Source organism: Raphanus sativus, chromosome 2 (genome assembly GCF_000801105.2).
Source record: "Raphanus sativus cultivar WK10039 chromosome 2, ASM80110v3, whole genome shotgun sequence".
Taxonomy (NCBI): Eukaryota; Viridiplantae; Streptophyta; class Magnoliopsida; order Brassicales; family Brassicaceae; genus Raphanus; species Raphanus sativus.
In genome coordinates, this window is record NC_079512.1 from 10,014,972 (window position 1) to 10,031,713 (window position 16,742).

The 16,742-nt window shown below is 32.1% G+C and overlaps 4 protein-coding genes across 4 annotated transcripts; 2 read left to right on the top strand and 2 right to left on the bottom strand.

The window, feature by feature from the left end:
• Positions 1–225: 225 nt before the first annotated feature.
• On the top strand, positions 226–2,730 carry LOC108842324 (probable serine/threonine-protein kinase PBL17). The gene is made up of 6 exons (XM_018615195.2): positions 226–590; positions 770–1,125; positions 1,203–1,338; positions 1,419–1,555; positions 1,721–1,844; positions 2,019–2,730. Exons 1-6 carry the CDS (start codon positions 515–517, stop codon positions 2,546–2,548), a joined length of 1,359 nt encoding a protein of 452 aa, XP_018470697.2. The 5' UTR covers positions 226–514; the 3' UTR covers positions 2,549–2,730.
• LOC108842325 (uncharacterized) lies at positions 2,731–4,279 on the bottom strand. Its single transcript, XM_018615196.2, has 2 exons — positions 3,322–4,279; positions 2,731–3,038 (listed from the first exon to the last, which is right to left on the bottom strand). The coding sequence occupies exons 1-2, from the start codon at positions 4,264–4,266 to the stop codon at positions 2,913–2,915; spliced, it is 1,071 nt and encodes a 356-aa protein (XP_018470698.2). The 5' UTR covers positions 4,267–4,279; the 3' UTR covers positions 2,731–2,912.
• A 3,993-nt stretch (positions 4,280–8,272) lies between these two features.
• On the top strand, positions 8,273–9,128 carry LOC130508516 (prolyl 4-hydroxylase 5-like). Its single transcript, XM_057004071.1, has 4 exons — positions 8,273–8,413; positions 8,512–8,672; positions 8,760–8,938; positions 9,055–9,128. The coding sequence occupies exons 1-4, from the start codon at positions 8,273–8,275 to the stop codon at positions 9,126–9,128; spliced, it is 555 nt and encodes a 184-aa protein (XP_056860051.1).
• Positions 9,129–11,713: 2,585 nt separating this feature from the next.
• On the bottom strand, positions 11,714–13,469 carry LOC108839928 (putative U-box domain-containing protein 55). Its single transcript, XM_018612714.2, has 3 exons — positions 12,283–13,469; positions 12,117–12,193; positions 11,714–12,013 (listed from the first exon to the last, which is right to left on the bottom strand). Exons 1-3 carry the CDS (start codon positions 12,440–12,442, stop codon positions 11,825–11,827), a joined length of 426 nt encoding a protein of 141 aa, XP_018468216.2. The 5' UTR covers positions 12,443–13,469; the 3' UTR covers positions 11,714–11,824.
• Between the last annotated feature and the right edge of the window lie 3,273 nt (positions 13,470–16,742).

Here is a 16,742-nt window from a genome sequence, read left to right on the forward strand (position 1 = left end):
TTATGAAGAATTTGATAGGAATACTTTCTTTTAAACTGGGCCGAATCATATAACAATGGTTGATCTTTTTATATCCGGGTCGGGTTTGGTCTACACCCAATGATTAAACCCGTCAACGGATTGGTGACGTGGCAATCGTTGACTGAAAAAAAAATGGGAGAAACAGCGTGAATAGGTAGAGGATTAGGAAGGTCTTCTTATTTGGCGGCTAGTCTCTCAAATTCCCATCGATTCCAACGGATCATTCATTCTCATTCTCTCTCTACAATTATCTTCTTTCTCCCTTTTTTTTTTCTTCTTCTTCTCTCTCTCTCTCTCTCTCTCTCTCCCTTCCCTTCCTCCGAGAAACCAATCTATTCTCTATTTCTCCATCAACAAGTTTCTCGGAGATCGGGTGTGTGTGTGATTTATTCCCCCCTCCCCTCTTCTTGTGGATCTGTCTTGTGAATGGACAATGTGATGTAAAATCGAATAAAAACACAACGAAGGGAAGAGTTTCCAATTCCAAAATTTCATGGGGATTTGCTTTAGCGCTGAAGAGCAGTTCCAATTTTCTCAGCAGCAAAACTATCACAAGAACAAGTCATCGGGTCTCTCTCTTGCTTTGCCTCTTTTTGTTGATTCTATTTTAATGCTTAAATTCTTGATTTTTCTTGTGAATTTCATTTCATTTCATGTTGGGTAAATTGATGATTTTTCTCTCTGGGTTTCTCGTGAATTTTCGTAATCTATTAATAATTATTAGTTTTTGACTTTTCATTACTCTCAGGGAAAAATACGACAGGAGTGAATGTAATGAATTCAGATTGTAAAGAGTCATCAGTTGGTGGTAAACCGAGTCCGAGTCCGAGTCCGAGTCCGAGTCCGAGTGGGTTGTCTTTGCCTCCTAAAAACATCAAAGATCTCCAGACAACTCCTGGTTACGAGAATGTGGATATATTCACCTACCAAGAGATGAAACTGGCTACGAAGCAGTTCAGGCCTGATTACATTCTCGGCGAGGGTGGTTTTGGTGTTGTCTACAAAGGTGTTATTGATGACAATGTAAGGCCTGGTTATATCTCCACCAAAGTTGCCATCAAAGAACTTAATCCTGAAGGCTTTCAGGGTGATCGAGAGTGGCTGGTATTTATATTTATATAATATGATCGCCTTTTGGTTTGATTTTCTCCATTTTGATTCTTTTTTTTTTTTCTTGCAAGGCTGAAGTTAACTATTTAGGACAGCTTAGTCATCCCAACTTGGTCAAGCTCATTGGCTACTGCTGTGAAGATGAACACAGATTATTAGTCTATGAGTACATGTCTTTGGGAAGCCTCGAGAAACATCTTTTCCGAAGTAAGTGTTCTCACCGTCTTGAAATCTTGGTTTCTTGAAGTGGATTTTGATGAAAAAGCATATGTTTTATCCGCTTGCAGGAGTTGGATGCACTTTGACATGGTCGAAAAGAGTGAAAATCGCGCTAGACGCAGCCAAGGGTCTCGCTTTTCTTCATGGTGCTGAACGCTCCGTCATATATCGGGATCTCAAGACAGCCAACATATTGCTTGATGAGGTCAGCTTTATTACAAGAACATAGACATTCTACTTCTTGTTCTATAGAGTTGTCAGTGAAGCTCAAAAATCTACAATGACTTGCTTGGTTTTCTACTATTTTTTTTTTTTTTTTTTTAAATCTTGTCTATGCTGCCCCTGAAATGGTGTAATAATGCTTGTGCAGTGTTACAATGCTAAGCTCGCAGACTTTGGACTAGCAAAAGATGGTCCTAGAGGAGATCAAACACATGTGTCCACACGTGTTATGGGCACTTACGGATATGCTGCTCCTGAGTATGTAATGACAGGTCTGTCTTCACATTGGTAAAATAAGTTCCCTACTGAAGTCATAGCTCTTTATGGCTACCAGCGTTTGAAAATGACCCTTTTTAAAGTCATATGCATGTTGTTGACATGATCATGTTATGCAACTGCTTTGTAAATAAATGGGTCAATTTTTTTTTTTTGTTATTGAATTTTAGGACACTTGACATCGAGAAGTGATGTTTATGGATACGGGGTACTCCTCCTTGAGATGCTCCTTGGGAAGAGGGCGATGGACAAAAGCAGACCTTGCCGGGAGCATAACTTGGTAGAGTGGGCACGACCGCTATTGAATCACAACAAGAAGCTTTTGAGGATCATAGACCCTCGAATGGATGGGCAATACACCACCAAGGCGTTGATGAAAGTAGCCGATTTGGCATACCAATGCTTAAGCCAAAACCCAAAAGGAAGGCCCCTCATGAGTCACGCGGTAGAAGTCCTCGAGACCCTCAAGGAAGATGGTGATTCTCAGGGGGAAGTCATGGCTAATCTCCATAGCAGGGGCAAGTCCGTAACCTTGTATGAAGCTGCTCCTAGTGATTCCCAAGGGGCAAGAAACGTGGATGGGGATGGGCAGAGGAGGAGAAGACCAGTAAGTGGTAGAAGCAAGAGCGAAGCCTCGGTTGACACTGACCTTTATGTTACTGCTCTCGTTTCATCTGATCCGAACGCTACAAAGACTTGAAATGATTCACAAGTGATTTAAGAATATATAAGATTAAGAAAGTAACAGAGGTGGCTTAAGTGTATACATAAGTTGAGTCTTCATTTTGGGATATTTATTTTGTTTATGGGATTACAAATACTAGTGTAATATGCAATTTTATCAAAATCTTTGAAATTTCAAATGAAATATTTTGGTCAATCTTTGAAACTCAACTGAAAGGGATCGGCATTATATGGTGAACTACTACTATGCATAGGTTGATAGGAACATCACAAACACCATATTCTTTTAGTACATAACATGATGAGCCACTGTACACACACAAGTACGTGCTCTCTACTCTGGTACATAACGTTATGAGACATAGTATAACCGGCTTCTCTCACCTAAGGCTCAAAACCGGCCATGCACCAGGGGATGGCAGAGCAGGGCGGATCACTGGGACCCTTCTTACCTCTGTGAATGCTTCATTGAGTCGAGCTGCCTGACTCATCACCCTCGAAACCTTCTGCAAAAAATCATAAATACAACCCAAGACGTGATAATTATAGAAGAAAGTTAGCAATGTGAACAATCATATCATTAGCTGTGAAGGTGATGACTAAGGGCTATTTGAGCTAAGGAAGATAGTAAGTATAGAAATCTATAACTGACTTAGTCTACGACGGGAACATAATTTGAATACTCGTAAAAGAAATCAATCTAGGATAACAATAAACCAATTTCAAGTAAAATGAAACCACAAACAAAGTTCAGAACCAATCAACTTCAATGTTAATATAGTGTAGTACCTTCTCGTCGATTGCAACTTTGAGATGGAACCTTTCAGCTTTCTTTTTCATATGATAGAGTCTGCGTCCCAAGAGAACAAAACCCATCACAGCTGCAGCCATGGAGAGAGACCAAACAGGACCAATCCTAAGTGCATAGTACTTGACAAGAACAAACGGCATCTTCCACCACACAGTCTCTCTACTTTTACTCTCATCACCAGACCTCACAGCCACGACATCCCCTCCTCCACTTCCCTCAACTGCTTCCCTATCAGAAACAATCTCCTCTTCACCACTCACATTCCCAGAATCCACTTCGTTGCCCTCTGTCTCAGACAAACATTTGCTCGCATCCTCAATATGTTCTTCAACACCAGCTTGGAGATGGTCAGTTTCGGACAAATCCTCGACATGTTCTTCAACACCAGCTTGGCTCTCAACTTGAAGATCGTCTGTCTCCGACAAACACTTGCTTGCATCCTCGATATGTTGTTCTTCAACACAATCTTGGCTCTCGACTTGGAGTTTGTTCGTTTCCGACAAACCCTCGACATGTTCTTCAACACCAGCTTGGATCTCGACTTGGAGATTGTCTGTTTCGGACATGCCCTCACCATCGATAAACCCTAATTCGTTTCCGACACCAGCATCATCACCCGATCTATAAACATCCAACCGATCGAAACCCAAACCCGCCGGATTCGGATACTCCGACCCGTAATCGACCCGAGAAGAATCACCAGATCCTATGCTTTGATCGGCAGAGAAATGATCAGAGACGATCATACCGTCATCGATTACACTTGATTCCATCTCCGATGTGATCGAATCGGTGTCGGAGCCGTGAACGAGCTCCCAATCAAGCATCTCCTCTCCTTCCATGGGTGATTGATTGATAATCGAAGAAAAGTTTAGATTCGAGTTCACGAAAGAAAAAAGCAGCCGACTCTGTCCTTTATCCATTTGCTAGAGACTAGCGAGGGGAGGGAACACGTGGGCGCATCTTATTGGTTAGGTGTCAATCGCTTGCGTCTTCAAGTCTTCAGCCTATATTCGGGGCACGGCATTGAAGTAAAGATAATAATGACTTATATTTTTCTTTGGGCTGAAAAAGCCCAACCGATTGTGACCCTGAATCCACGGCTGGGTCGTGGTTCGATTATAAACTAGAAACAAATTGTATGCTCGTATTAATATAATTTAATAAAGCAACTGGCAGAACAGTAAATGATTTGTATCATATAATATGTTTATTTTAAATAATATGGGTATATATATATATATAATTTTATATTTTTGTTATTGGTAATAACGCATCATTTTCAAATATATTTTAAGTGTGAAATATTATTTTTAGAAATAAAATATTTAAATTGTAAATTTTTTTAATATAAATTTCAGTTTTGGATATAAACATAATTTTTGATATTATTAAATAAGATAAATTAATTATATAAGACAGTTTTTATTTCCTATATATTCTAAACATAAATTTTCTACCAAAAACTCCGTATTATAGTATTGTGAAAAAACATTTGGAAAGCATTAGTATCTTATAAATATTTTTTTAATAAATATTGATTGGATAATAATAAAAATCAAGCATTTGTAAATATTTTGTCGATGGCGTCCGAGTTCCCATGTAAGATTTTCTGTTTTGAACGTATATTATCAAACTCGTTTAGATATTAATCTTTCACTCATGAAAGAATTAAGTTAAAATTCTCAATGAATTGAGCAAAGGCGACAAAGGTTAGTAATTGAATTTCAAACTATACAAATCTGTTCTCAGTGAACTTTGAATTGGTAGTTGGTTTTAGGGTGTTGAATTCAATCACCTAAATTTTATTTGTTTAATATACAACCAGGTTCAATTGATAATTTCTTTGGTTCGGATATAATTTAGAGTGTAAAATCTATTTTGGTTCAAATAATACAAAAAGTTATTGAATTAGTGGGTTTAGAAGATTTAATGAAATTTACATAGATATACAGAATTTTTGTGGGAACTTTTGTATATTTGAAAAAATAATTCTAAACTTTTTCAAAATTATTTATAATTATATAACATTTATTAATTTAAAAGTTTTTGTTTTCTATTGAAATGAAAAGATGATACTGGAAAGTTTAAATACAGATTTTCAACTAATTTTGATCTCTAACAAATTTTTTTTTTCATTTATAATCTTTATGATTTTTTAGTGACTAGTATTGATCCCGTGCATACGCACAGTAAAAAAAATTGTTATATAAAACCAAATTTCAGTTATATATACACTGAAAATTACATGTTTAATCAGAAAAAGATTAGTATACATAAAAAATGTTAACCCACTTATCTCTGACTACTAAACATATGAAAACAGTTTAATTTGTTTGTAAAAATTCACTTAAAATTAGCTCTTGGAGCACAAATATTAGTTTGAAGTTCTTGAACAGAACTGTTTTTTTATTAGTTGCTGCAGTAGATCATGATCCTGTTGGTGCGCTTACATTGTTATCAATCAAAGAGTCTCTCATTCTTGCTAACTTATGTTATGCCATTGAAGGCCTTGAAACCTGCAGGTGGAAGTCCATTTTCAGCAAAACTGATATCGTCTATATAATTCTCAACCAAGATCTATGAAATCAGATTGCAGTCTTAGCACATTTTAATTGCAAACTATAAGCAGTAATAAGGAACATTAAATACAACCATACCTCTGTTATGATAGTTTAATGTCTAGAATCTGGAATGAGCTTTAGCTATTAAACTTAACTACTTTAAGAGCCAAATCACAGTATCGTCTATCTTCCCAATATCACACTAAGAAAATCAGACTATTCGGCAATATATGAATAAGGGAAGGCTAAATAGATTGCAATTCAATTTAAAAAGCAACGAAATCGAGAGTTAAAAAAACTCATTCCCAAGAGCATTAGAAAAGTACAAATTATAGATCGGCCGTTTTCTAGCTTACCAATACTTTATTTACTCAGTTACAAAAAAATAATTTATTAGAGCATCTCTATCCCCACTCCATATTTTACTCCATTTATAGAGTAAATAGAGTGAGAAATGGAGTAATGAACAAAAAATAAAAGCATTACTCTATAAATGGAGTAATGCTTTTATTTTTTGTTCACTACTCCATTTTCTACTCCATATATTCTATAAATGGAGTAAAATATGGAGTGGGGATGGAAATGCCCTTAGTATCTCTATCTGCATATAAAAACCAGTAAACAATTGAAAAAATAATATTAAATTCTAAATTTAATTTACTCATTAGCTTGAGAATAGATGATCTTGAGTACTTAAAGTATGATGCTATATCTTTTAAACTAAATGACATAACTGATAAGCAACACATCAGACATGACTAAACCATGCAAACTCGATTAGAAACTCTAATCTAAATGATATGTTGATGCGAAAGCATAGTTAAGAAATTATATGTATATATATGCGAGAAAGAGAACGTAACAAATACCTTTGAGTTTAATAAATTGATTATCTGAATTTAATGCCTATTTTTCCTGACATTGAAGAGGATGCAATAAAGTTGAAAAATTTATTTGAGATAATAAACACCTTAAACCAAAAACACAATTTCACATAAATGGTTAAAACGTTTTCGATTTACCTTCCTATACCATCCATTAACTCTTCTTCAAAATCAGTATCAGCTTTGATGCTTCTTCAGAATCCCATATATGTCTGCAGCAAATTAAAATAATTTCAAAATTATACAATAGAAATATTTATCCTACAATTTTACTTTGATTTTGCAGCATAAATTTCATATGAACTCCGTACACATTACCATTAATACACGTACATTCTCCAAAATCACACCAGTGTCAATTTCTTCTCTACACAATTTTAAACTCGACCTCCACAATCCATGACGCAAGCAAATGACTGTATCAATTTAAAAATGACTGTATTCCGCTATGTCAATCTAAAAAATTGTTGATAGTGGGTTTTTGAAGTATTAATCCAGGCAATGAACAATAAAAAAAAAAACTGATCCAGAAAAAGTTACAAAGAAACCTGTTTAAGATCAATACTGAAAGTTTAGGAGAGATTTAAAGGATTAGTTGTTTTGCGTCGCTGAACAACTGGGATTTGTAGAAGAAAGCTTTTAATGAACATCGCTTGAAGAAGTTGATACAATTTAATTGTTTTCCTTTTACTACACGTATCATATCCTCTTTACATATAATAAAATTATTTTCTCTTTACTTAAGTATATTTAGGTTAATGAATCAAAACGTGAATAAAAACTATGAGATTCCAGTTTCAAAAAAAAAAAAAAACATCGCTTGAAGAACTGATTTAATTTTTACCATAATTAAAAAAAAAACAGTTTATATGAGAGAGAAGTGGAGATCGTGGCTTGGAGAGAAACAATTTAGAAACCGATAATACAATTTCGTCTGAGAAAAAAACAGTATTAATGATGCTTTTAATTTGACTTTTAATTATTTTAAAGCATAATTACACATGTCAAAATTTTGTTGGCCATGTGACTTGTGCTTTAGTATATAGGGATTTTCTTAAAGGATTTTCAATTTGTTTTGTGATACTTTTTTTTAGTGATGTTAGTTTCTTGTTTGGGTTGAAAATGCAAGAGTCTAATCCGGTTAGAAAATAATATGTAAATTTTATTTTTACACTTTCTTTAGTACCATTATTCAACTTTACCACTAGTCAATGGACATTTCCATAAATACCATATTTATGAATGGGTAAATGACTAAAGTAACCCTAACCTAAAACCTAACTTTCTTCCAAATCATCCTTTGATTCAATCCCTCCGCTTCTCGACTTCCTCCGGCGCCGTCGATGATGCCTCCTCTTCCTCCATTTACTCGTTTACTCGGGAGGACTCGCGAATCTCGCCGTGCTCGCCGACCAGCTCAAACTCAATCGACTTCTCGTACCGCTACGACGTTTTAACAGAGACGCGTCCATGATGAGTCCATGACCTCTCTGCATTACGCCGCATCGATCCCGAGCCTCCGCCTCTTAAGCAAGTGCAAGAGCATCGATTCACTGCGGAAAGCTCACACGATCTTAACTAGGAATGGACTCATGTCTGACATCTCTCGTGCAACAAAGCTCGTAAGTTTATATGGAGCCTTTGGGTATACTAAAGACGCACGCTTGGTGTTCGATCAAATTCCTGAACCAGATTTCTATTTATTGAAAGTCATGCTCAGCTGTTATCACCAGAACAGAACAAAGAGAGTTTCGAAGTCGTAAAGTTTCAAGTTCTTCACTACCAAGTTGGGCAGAAGTATGAGCCTCACTATGATTATTTCTTAGATGAGTTGAACACCAAGAACGGTGGACAACGTATAGCTACTGTACTTATGTACCTGTAAGTAACCAAAACATAAAACTTTTTTTACTCTGACAAATTTCTTTATGCTTTTTTCTTAAATCTTCTTTTGGACAAATACTTTAGCTCGGATGTTGATGACGGTGGCGAGACAGTGTTCCCTGCTGCGAAAGGAAACATTAGTGCAGTCCAATGGTGGAAAGAGCTATCGAAATGTGGGAAAGAAGGACTCTATGTTCTACCAAAGAAGAGAGATGCTTTACTTTTCTGGAACATGAGGCATGATGCTTCTCTAGACCCTTCCAGTTTGAACGCTGAAGAGATTCAACCACCACAAAAAAAAACTCGTTTTTTCTTTCACTTAGAGTAACAATAATATCAGTGTCTCTAAACTTCAATATCCTTTGTTTTTGATTTTCAGATGGATGTCCAGTGGTGAAAGGAAACAATTGGTCATCCACGAAATGGTTCCACGTCCACGAGTTCAAAGTCTAAGAAAAAGAATACTACAATCTGAGGAGAGGTAATCTCTTAAATCTTGAACTATTTATTAACATTGCATCAAGTCTTTATCTTCAACTTCTTTAATATATTTGTAGGTTTTCACGACAGCTCAAGTTTGTGTATTGTTGTATTTTCCCTTTTGAAATGAGAGATCGTTACTTAGGAAAAGAGAGGCTGTTTGTGTTCAAGAGGATACAATTTTCTACTTTTTTTTCTTCTACACTATTTGAGACTTTTGTACACTTTACATGTTCAATCTGAGTTATATAGCTTCAATAACAAAACAGTTTATAAAGTTTGTAATCATTTATAAAGTTCATAAATCATTTATAAATGTTTATAAATTATTTGTAAGAGTTTATAAATTATTTATAAAACCTTATAAAGAAGTTTATAAAGTCTATAACCGTTTATAAATGTTTATAAGAAAATCAGTTAGAAGGTCTTTAAATCATTTATAAGAGTTTATAACCATTAGAAAGGATTATAAGATAATTTATATGGTTTGTAAAATAATTTATAAGGTTTATAATATAAAGGTTTATAAATATCTCCACTTAGACGATTTATAAGGGTTTAAAGAGGTAAAATAAATCAGTTTGAAGAACTCTAAATTATTTAAAAAAATTATAACCATTTTGAAAGTCTAATAATTTTTTTTATAAAAGCTTATAAAATATTGTACAAGGATAGATACATAATTTATAAGGCTTTATAAAACATTCATAAAGTTTATGAAAATAATTTATATCCTCTAGTCCTTTGCTTACTGTTGGCTGTACCCACCAGAAACACTTCCATCCACAAAAACCAATTTTTATTTAATGACCAGTCTATAAAGTGAGAAGAGACTTCACTCACAAAACTCAAACATATAATGTCTGCATTCCAATCTTTTATAAAGCTTTTTCTTTTGTGTCAATGGGTTTAGGAAATATTTATAAGAGTGGATCAAATATATATGAAATATAAAATCTATTTACAAAGGTTTATAAAAAGTTTCAAAAAATTTATAAGTATATTTTATAAGGGCTTATAAATATATTTATACCAGTTTAGAAATCCTTATATAATTATTTATAAGAGTACATAAATTCATTAATAATAGTTTATAAGTGTCTACAAAAAAAATTATAAGGATTTATTAAATTATTTATTACAGATTATAAGGTAAAATAAATCAGTTAGGAGAACTCTAAATCATTTAAAATGTTAATAACCATTTAGAAAGTCTAATAAAAGAATTTATAAGAGTTTGTAAACTATTTTATAAGGGGTTTTATGTTTATATAAATAATTTATAAGGGTTTATAAAACATTCATAAAGTTTATAAAAACAATTTATAAATTTTCTACACCAACTTATGAGGGGTCTATAAATCAGTTTATATCACTTTTAAAACTAAAATTACTTTATAAATAATAATAATTCAACTTAAACCCCCGAATATTTCCTTATAACCCCTAGATCAGTTCATAAGATAATAAATCAGTTTACAAACTCTTATAAATCAATTTATAAAATGTTATAAGTGTATATTAACTTCCTTTGTAAAAATTTAAAAGTTATTGTGTATCATTTATAATCTTTTATAAACATTTACCCATCAAATAAGAGTTTATAATTATTTATAAGTCTATATAAATTGTTTAAAAATAAATGATACTTTATAGAAAATATAACAAATAAATCTTGTAAATCGCTTTATAATTTTTTCATAAAAGTTCATAATTGGCATAACAAATACATCATTTATAAGAGTTTATAAATAATCACTATAAGAGATTTATTTATCTTTATAAGAGTCTATATATCATTTATAAAATTATATAAACTATTTATAAGTTTATAAGTCATTTATAATGGTTTATAAAAAATATATAAATAGACTACAAGTGTCCATAAATATTTTATACAGTTTTATGAAAATTCGTAAATAAGATACAAGAGTTCATAAATCATTATTTTGTAACGGTTTGTAAAATGTATTCATAAGAATTTATTAACTATATAAGTGCTTATAAATAATTTTGTAAGGGTTTATAAATAATTTATCATCAAATTCAAAATTAGAAAATCATCAAAGGCTTTATGACTATAATGACCAGATTTTGAAGCAACAAATATTGTCCAAATTCCAAGCAAACCGTATAAAACCAAAGTTGATAATACATCCAAACAATTTATAAGCTTTTGTAAAGTAGTATTTGAATAACATATATATATATATATATATATATATATATATATATATAAAGGTTTATAAATATCTTCACTTAGACAGTTTATAAGGGTTTATAAAGTTAAAATAAATCAGTTTGAAAAACTCTAAATCATTTAAAAAGTTTATAACCATTTATAAGGGTTTGTAAAATATTTTATAAATGTGTTTAAGGATATATACATAATTTATAAGGTTCTATAAAACATTCATAAAGTTTATGAAAACAATTTATAACCTCTAGTCCTCTTCTTACTCGCTGGCTGTACCCACCAGAAACACTTCCATCCAAAAAAGACCAATTTTTATTTAATGACCAGTCCATAAAGTGAGAAGAAACTTCACTCACAAAACTCAAACATATAAAGTCTGCATTCCAATCTTTAACCACTCAAAAATAAAAATTCACACCATATAGTAATCTCAATATAAAACCCAAAATCATAATATGTTTGAGTTTTTCTGTCAAGTCAACAAGAGTGAACTTAGAGATTTAAGAATATAACAGATTTCCAATGCGTACTCTGAATAATGATGATCTGATGCAGCTCCCATAACAAGCTTCTTAATTTTGCTATAATGGATGAGTTCTAATATCCCTTGCTTCACATCGTTCATCTCTATACACGATATGTAAATATCGTCCTCGTTCACCTGCGATCAGACAACAAGAATCAGGAGGAACACAACAATTTCAAAGCAAGAAGAAAAAGACTTCACTAATATATATGAAGAAGGCAACAGAACAGAACAATACCCCTTCTTGTTGACAGATGTCAAAATAATCATGTAATGTCTCGTACATGATAGCATCCAGTTCTTCAAACTTACGTGCTGAAAACATCACCAAGAAATACATTACATCTGAAGCATCGAAAATTGCTACATGGGGACCATATAAATCAATCGGTAATAAAAATTACCAGTAGGAGAAGCAAATTTTGGCTCATAAACATGGAGGATGCAGACTTTGTTGGCACCAAGGTTCCTCAAAGCCCAAACCAGAGTCGACCTGCTCTCTTTGACATCATTCTTCACAGCAATATGAACAACATCATTTCCCATGGCCATGAGTTCCGCCATTGTTGTTCTTCACCTTTGTCTTTCTGTTCTGTCTTCGTTTCCCCTGTAAAGTGAAAAGGAAAAAACAGAAAAACAAAGAAGCCTCTGACAGAAAGAGACCAAGGATGGTTAGTGGTGACCCTCAACATTCTTCTTGTTCACAGTTTCAGTTTTCCTACGGTGGACACAGTAAAGTCAACGGGTGGTAGCTAAAACACAAGTCAATGCATAACAACTAATATCTATCTCTAAGGAAAATCAAAGAAATACGGGTGCTGTTGCAACCACTCGTTTAATAGCTGAACGAAGAACAAGATTTGGTGTTAGCTTGTGATTCTCAAGCCTCAGATCTGTCATCTGCTTCATAAGTGTAACCATCAGCTGCAATAATCTCTTACAATCACGAGAAATTGGAAATGAATTATATAAGAGCAAAACAAATATCAAAATGAAAAAGTTACTTTTGGACATGTCAGCTTAGTACACTATAGTTGAGCTATTGAGCAGAAGCCAAGTCAAGATCCAACAAAAAACATCTGCCTAATAAGTGGAGGTTCGAGTCCTGACCTTTGAAATGGGACAGATGAAATATGGGGGAGGCTCGTTGGAAACAGACCACTGCGACAAGGATGAAGGCGAATGTGATGATGACTCACCCTTGTCCAGGTATAGATCTATCAAAAGCTTTCAGTTTTTTTGATAGCTTCGTCTCTCTCTTTCTCGACCAATTCTAACCAACGATTGCCCATATAAAACTGTTCTTCGAGTTCCTTTTGGACCCTCTTCATGTCTTTGATTTCTGCTCTCGCTCTGTTTAGTTCCTCCTCCGCTTCTCTGTTCAGGTATAGATTCAAAAGAACTAAATTGAGAGAACTTACTAATCTCCATGACTATCGCTCAGTCGTGCTCGGATTTTCGTCGAGTTTGTCGAAGATTGCCAAATTCGCCGAGAGATCGCCGAGTTCACCGAGATCACAGAATTTGCCGGAGATTTTCGAGTTCGCCGGAGATTGTTCGCCGGAGCTCCCCGAGCTTCTCAATATAATCTCGAGATCTGGAAGAGAAATATAACCAGGTTAAACTAATGAGTTAAGGGTATAATAGTCTTTAAACTATTAATATTTTAAGGGTAAAGTTGATTAGTGTATACATGAAATGTGGTACCTTGAAAATGGTATTATTGACAATTTCTCTAGTATAATGTTTTATTTTATATTTTTGGTGCAAATGTTAAAATACTTTATTTATTTCATCCCCTATATAATAAAGCACAAGTCATTCAACCAATTATATATTGTCACATCATTTAAAACAAAACTAGATCTCGACCCGCACAACCGTGCGGGTGTTTGTTTTCATTTATTTTCATTTATTTTTATATTAACATTTTATTTTTAATTCTAAATTGGTATATATTATAATATATATAAAGTGTGTCTATCATTTTTTAAAACATAATAATTCTGCTGTTTATTTTTTTGTTGAATAAGTTGTTTCAAATTTTCATATGTATTTGTATCTTCTTCTATATAATATATATTTTTGGATCATTATTTCCTTATTTAACTTACCAATATATATAAAGATTGAGCATGATCTGCCCTCTCAAGGACATATATATTTTTTGTTTTATATTTCTTTTCAAAATTTTAAATTTTCATATTTTATTTATTTAAGGAACTATTAATTATATCAATTTAAATTAATATTAAACATAAATATAATTAAAATTTTCAAATATAAAAATTAATTTTTTCCAAAAAAATATACCCACTCTTTCAAAAGACGATCAAAATCTAGTGTACTATTAAAAGTGTAGATTGTAATACTATGTTAAATATTATAGGTATTTAAAAATATATTAGGTCAAAAAATAAAATACAGTTTTTAATAAAACACATTAGAAACCTTAGTTAAAATAAAATAATTTGACATAAACCGTCCACTAACCTTCTATTTACCTATATTATTATCAAGTGAATGACCAAAATAAAATTATTATCAAGTGCTAATATCAAAATACCATCATGATTCATTTTATTTGCCTATCTTATTAATCATATATATAACCATCGACTGATAATTAACTGACAAAAGTAGTTCCCTAGAATTGTGGAATTATCTAAATTACACAAATATAAATCATTTATTAAGTATTCAAATATGTGTTTGTTAACCAATCCTGATATTTAGTAATAATTTATGAGGAATGATTTATTATTGAACCATATATTTAGTAATTAATGAATGGTAAGTGATTTCTAGTTAAAGGTCTATTTTTAAAAAAATCACACATGAATCAAGGTTTTGACTTATCTTTTAATATAATAGATAATTTCAAAAAAATAAATACCAAATGAAATAAAGAAAATGCTAAATAACTTACAATACGTGTCAATTCAAATATCTGCTAGACAATTTTTTTTTAAAAAAGGGTCCACCTCGCCTATTCCACACTTTCACGATCAATATTCACCAGAAATATCGGAATAACTACCAGTCTTGATAACTACCTATATTTTCTTTCTTTTTAGAACAATAACTACATATATTCTATTAGTATTTATATGTGTGTGAGGTTATTCAGTTACCACGTATTGCTAAAAGGTACTGTGTTTTCTCTCCCCTTCTAATTCACAAACCTGATGTGGGAATGCATGCAACGCTTCTGCTCTTCTATTATTTGTTAATTCAAATCAAGTTTTTTTTTGTTTTGCTTCTGCTTTATCTCTTTGGATCTTACTCTTTTCTCTATTCTACTACAGCGTTTTGTTTCTCGAACCTCACTCATCACATGCAAGGTTTTCTTAAAAAAGTCCTCGAGGTTATACTTCTTTTCAAAACAAAAATATGAGTCCAAATGGACAAAATGGATATATATCAAAGCATTCTGTCTCTTACGCTATTGTTCAAAAAATCTATTATATTATGTCTTTGCATGCTTGAAGAAGTAGTATCTATATTATTAAAGTTGAAGTACAAATTGGAGATGTTTGGAAACAATGATAGTATTCTTAGTTAAATTTGTTTGGAAACAAGTATAAGTATTCTTAATTAGGTTTAAGCCTTTTACCAATTTTTGTAATTCTCGTGGCCCATTTTATCGGATCCGTCTATGTGGTTTAATTACCAACATCAACTAAACAATCAAAAATCATAAAAAAATATCATATCATTCCTCATAAATCCGACTGTTACCATAATCTGGGCGAACAATTATAACCATATTTGTAAATCAGACCTATATATTTGCAAAATATTTTATTTCTTAATTTTACTAAACTATTTTCCAATAACCATTATAAAAAATATTTTCAACATATATAAGAAAAATACAATACAAAACCCAATTTCAAATACCAACTCAAATTATGGTTTTTATATTTCATCTTAAGTTTTAAAAATATCATATATGTAATTATTTATATGATGGTACATATAAAATACTATTAATTATATGATTACTTATATGATGGTACGTATTTTATACGATTAATTATATGATGACACATATACGATATATAATAATGACTAAGAATGGGTTTTTGGGTATCCATACGGGTTTGGTTCTGATCAGTTTGCGTTTCGAGTTTTCGGGATCAAATAATCAATATAAAGTACTGTACGTTTGGATTCAAAATCACTTTTAACAACAAACTACACAAAACAAAATATCAACATAAAAGTATTGTACATTTGCATTCTAAGATCATTTATTTTAACAACAAGCCAAATAAATATGTTGATTTGAGAGAGAATAAAATAAAACCAGAAAAACACATAGTTTACCAGAAAAACTATATGTGTCGAATTTATTATAAAAAAAATTTACTAAGATAAATACATTCAATAATTACAAACAAATAATATATTTCATAAAAGTGAAAATAATACCCGCCCTTTCAAGGGCGGATCAAAATCTAGTTTAGTGGTTAATAAATAATGATTTGACTGATCTAGATTTCAAAAAATGTGGAAAGAGCAAAAAAACTAAAACTCCTGAAAAGACTATCATCAAAAATGGACTTACAGGTATACGCATTATATTTTACAAATCTTTTCTTATCATAAATAATAAAGAAGTATCATATTTTTTTCTGGTTTTTCGTATTGATAGATTCTTTGTTCTGACGCAAATAAAATAAAAGCCATGAAGATAACACCAATAGTATCATTATTTCTGGTGAAAGACTCTACATGAACAAGAATATATTTCTTGGTTTATTTTTTATTTTTTATTTTTTTTTCTTATAACCGTGGTGTGATCCCAAAGGCTTTCTAGGTCCAAGGACTAATCACCACGAAGCCCGCAAAATCCACG